The sequence below is a fragment of the Primulina eburnea genome, chromosome 6 (genome assembly GCF_022965805.1).
Source record: "Primulina eburnea isolate SZY01 chromosome 6, ASM2296580v1, whole genome shotgun sequence".
NCBI lineage: Eukaryota > Viridiplantae > Streptophyta > Magnoliopsida > Lamiales > Gesneriaceae > Primulina > Primulina eburnea.
In genome coordinates this window covers 10,468,805-10,473,128 of record NC_133106.1, presented here as the reverse complement: position 1 = coordinate 10,473,128, position 4,324 = coordinate 10,468,805, and the positions used below count along the sequence as shown (strand labels likewise).

The 4,324-nt window shown below is 30.9% G+C and overlaps 1 protein-coding gene across 1 annotated transcript; it reads left to right on the top strand.

The window, feature by feature from the left end:
* Nucleotides 1-314: 314 nt before the first annotated feature.
* Nucleotides 315-1,049, top strand: LOC140835311 (uncharacterized). The gene has a single exon (XM_073200801.1). It carries the CDS (start codon nucleotides 315-317, stop codon nucleotides 1,047-1,049), a length of 735 nt encoding a protein of 244 aa, XP_073056902.1.
* Nucleotides 1,050-4,324: the final 3,275 nt, after the last annotated feature.

The window sequence follows — 4,324 nt, the reverse complement described above, 5'->3', positions numbered from 1 at the left end:
TCGTTGTCCGGATCAGGACAATAATGATGATATTTGGAGGACTGATTCTGAACCCGATATGTCATACAGAGAGTCTGAAGAAGAAGAAGTGAATGTTGATGATGAAGTGAATACTTTTACAAATCCTGATGAGGGGACATCATCTCGACAAGCACCACGCGACACATTACAGAGGCAGACCGAACCATTTCTTTCAAACACTTCTAAAATTCCATCATTTTTCAATAATTTTTTTGGGGAAGAGCCTCCTGATTCTGTCTTGTGGAGTGCAATCAAGCTAGTACAATCCGGATAGAGGTGAATTATGCATTAATATGTTATTTAAAGATAAGAATGATCTTATTGCATCTGTGAAGGATTATTCAGTCAGAGTTGTCAGGCGTGAGTACCGTGTCGTGGATAGTACACGCAGTTTGTGGAAGTTACGTTGCAAAAATAATTATTCCACGGCCATTTGTCGATGGGGACTTCGCGCTTGTTTGAAGGCCAAGACTAGTTATTGGAAAATAACAAAATATGATGGGCCTCACACGTGTATATCTACCTTTGTTGGTATAGACCATAAGAATTTAAACTGTGATATGGTGGCACATACGCTATTGGGAGTTGTTCGTTGTGATCCTTCGTACGAGATTAATTATATCATCGAAAATGTGAAAGATAAATATGGATATCAAATCTCATACACGAAGGCATGGCGAAGTTTGAAACGTGCTATGGAAATTGCTTATGGTACCTGGGAGAGCTCCGTTAAATTGCCTCCAAAATATATGTGTGCTTTGTCCAAATATAATCCGGGAACAGCTGTGGAGTGGAAGCATCTCAGAGCCAACACTGAAATTTGTAAGACACTGAACTATGTTTTGTGGGCATTCAGGCCGTGTGTTGATGGGTTTCGACATTGTCGGAAAATAATTAGTGTCAATGGTACACACTTGTATACCAAATACAAGCACAAAATGTTGATTGGTGTAACTCTAGATGCGAACAATCAGGTTCTACTGCTAGCATTTGCTATTGTGGATGAAGAAACAACAAATTCTTGGTAATAGTTCTTGGAGAACCTTGGGAGACATGTTGTTCGTGGTGAAAATGGTGTGTGTCTTATTTCTGATAGGTATAAGGGAATCATGCGAGCAATTGAAGATCTACCATATTTTCAACCTCCGTACGGTGTGCATCGTTTTTGTTGGAGACATGTGTGTTCAAACTTTAACACTAAATTCAAAGACATGCATTTGAAAGATTTATGCTGGGCGGCAGGCATACAAAATCAAATCTGTAAATTTGAAGCAATAATGGAGGCAATCAAGCAAAAAAATAATTTGGCGCACCGATATTTGGTTGGAATTGCTAAAAAAAAAATGAAGTTTGGCTCATGACAGTGGTTGGCGTCGTGGGGTGTTGACAACCAATATTTGGGAGTGTTTAAACAGTGTGTTGAAGGGTGCTCGTAGACTTCCTATTTCTGTCATAGTACACTTGACACTTCTGAGGTGCGTACAATATTTCATTGAACGTGTGACAAAAAGTGGTCGTATTATTCAGGAAAATCAGCTGTGGTCAGATTAGCGCCGAGGCGCAACTTTTGCGCACACTAGCGCCGAGGCGCTAACATCTTAAATTAATATATGTCAATATAGAAAAAAAATTATATATTTTATTCTCAAAATAAATAAATTCGGTAGTCAAAAAATTAGAAAAAATTGAACATGTAAATGGAAGAAAATAGAAATTTTTATATTGAAGTCCTCTCCTCCTTTATTGTAATTTTTTTAAAAAAATTAATGAGAAAAAATAAAGAAAATAGACTAATCAAACGTGTGAAAAGAACTAAAATTAAAACTTAAATATGTTTTACTTTCAAAACAAACGAGATAAACAAAATATGGAAAAAAAAAGGAGGGAAACAAAAATTCCAAAAATGGCAAAAGAAAATATTATAATATATTTTAAAGAAGATTAAAAATGAAAATTTGAGAGTGAATAAAAGAAATATTAAAACAAAAAGCTCAAAAAAAAAAAATAATTAAAACTAATAAGAATTAAAATAAAGATAAAAAAACTTTTTAAATTTTTTTTTGCTACAACATCCTCTACCGTGGATCTCCACAGCAGAGGATCCATTTCCTCTTATTTTATTTATTTTGAGCTTTTTATTTGAGTTTTAAATTTTTGAAAGCTTAATTAAAATAGAATTGAAAGTTATCCAACAAGAAATGATTTTATTTGCGTTTGCCCTAACGCACACCGCTATCATCTTCGTCTTCATCAGAACAAACAAGACAATCGAACCAACCTCTACAGGTATTTCTTCTTCTTCTTCTTGTTCCGTCTGAGATAGCCTTGCTTCTAACCAGCATGTCAAGAAAAGAAGATGCAACAGACTTTCTAATTAGAAAAACGGAACGAGTGGGATGACGGATATAGGGCAGAGAAAAATTAAAGTAAAACTTCCTATAATTTTTTAAATATGAATCAGTTAATGGGCAAACCTTTTAAATTCCGGGTTAGCAATCGCGGTCGCCGTAGACTATCTAGATGTTACCATTTTAGTTCTCATGAGATTTCGGGGAACAGTCGCGCTGTAAATATTTTTTAAAACTTGATATAATTTTAAAATTCTAGAAAAATATTTAAAAATATGTAAATCAAAATAAATATCATTTAAATAGATTATTTGATGAAAACAAGATAGTAAATATAATTTTTAAATTTTATTCACATATTATCGAATCACAAAGTATATCTTTGTTAGATATCGAAATTTTCACAACTCTTTCAAAATTGAAATATACTATTATGAAAGTTTTGAGTTATAATGAATTAAACTTTTGAATTTTTTTCAATTGGAGGTACATATGTTAACTCAAATTGAAATCAAATTTCTTCAAAGCTTACTTCAGATTTATATATTATTTAACATAAACTAAAATACATCAACTAAAATCAATATTTTACAATCAATTTAATTAATTTATTATTACACATTCTGATGAAAATTTTCCAATATAAATAGCTAAATCTCAGTATAGCTTTTCTTTTTTTGATAGATGTAGCGGAAAGTAGACTCGAAATTCACCATCTTAGATCAATTGATGTGCTTTCCAACGTTCCTAGTCAAATTATTATTAAACATATTAAATTATGTATACTATATAAATGATAATAAAATGACAATAATAAGTAAAATATAAATTGACTGAAAAATGATATATTGACGTATAAATATATGACAATATTAATATAAAAAAATACCTGCAAATGTCATACCATCTAGACTAATACCAAGAAGAATGACGTGCAAGAACTAAATCAAGAGTATACTATCTCTCGAGATTCAACTAAGAAAATCGATCTTCACTATATGGTCGTGGATATAAATCAGTGTTGTATTGTCCACCAGGATATTGATAGAATTGGGGATTCGAAACAGAGTCGGTGTAGTGCAATGAATGTGGATTTAATAACGCTTCATCACAACGATGACGATCTCCAAATTCTCGATGCCGAAAAGAATTTATAGCCTCACTTGAAGATACATATCCATGGTCATGATTTCTAACATCACCTGCTGCGAATGATTGATGGTCATGATATCAATTTTGTCCATTATTAGAATACCCTTCAAATTGATTATTCATGTGATTGGTATATTTAGATCGCTCATAATCAAATCCATATTTTCTAATTCCACTTGCATTAGATGAAGAATGATCATGTCTAGTACTAGAAGGCTTCGTTTGGTTCATGTGATATGATAAGTGAAGATGTATAATCATAATGATAAATTAAAAAAATTGATGATAAATAATGTAGGATGATAAAATACATGGTGTTTGGTATGATTTTAAAACAATAAAGTAATTTTGTGTATTATATTACCATTATCAAAATACCCCTGCAATATCTAAAGCCTTATAAAGACCAAATTAATAACATATTTTTACATTAATTGGATAATAATTCAATATTTACAAACATACTAGATAAAATAATATTACTATGCTTATCACGTATATTTATTTTTATTAGTATTATTTTAATTGTTAATATATTGTTATTATTTTTCTTACTGTTTTTTTGTTTAACCTTTTTGAGAATGTGTAAATTTTGTTATATATTGTCAAGTAAAATATCTATTTTTAGTATTTCGAAAACCCATTTTCTTTTGTAATTAATATATGAATTTTTCTTTTCAACCTTAATTTCATATTTTATCTCAAAAGTAACGGGTTGTTGAAAAACTGTAAACAATTATGTGAGGATATAATGGTAATAAATTATTCTAATCATAAACATGCTCAGAGAATTACACCTCCAG

Coding starts and splice junctions, on each gene's coding strand:
- LOC140835311 (XM_073200801.1), top strand. CDS start 315: ATGTTATTTAAAGATAAGAATGATCTTATTGCATCTGTGAAGGATTAT.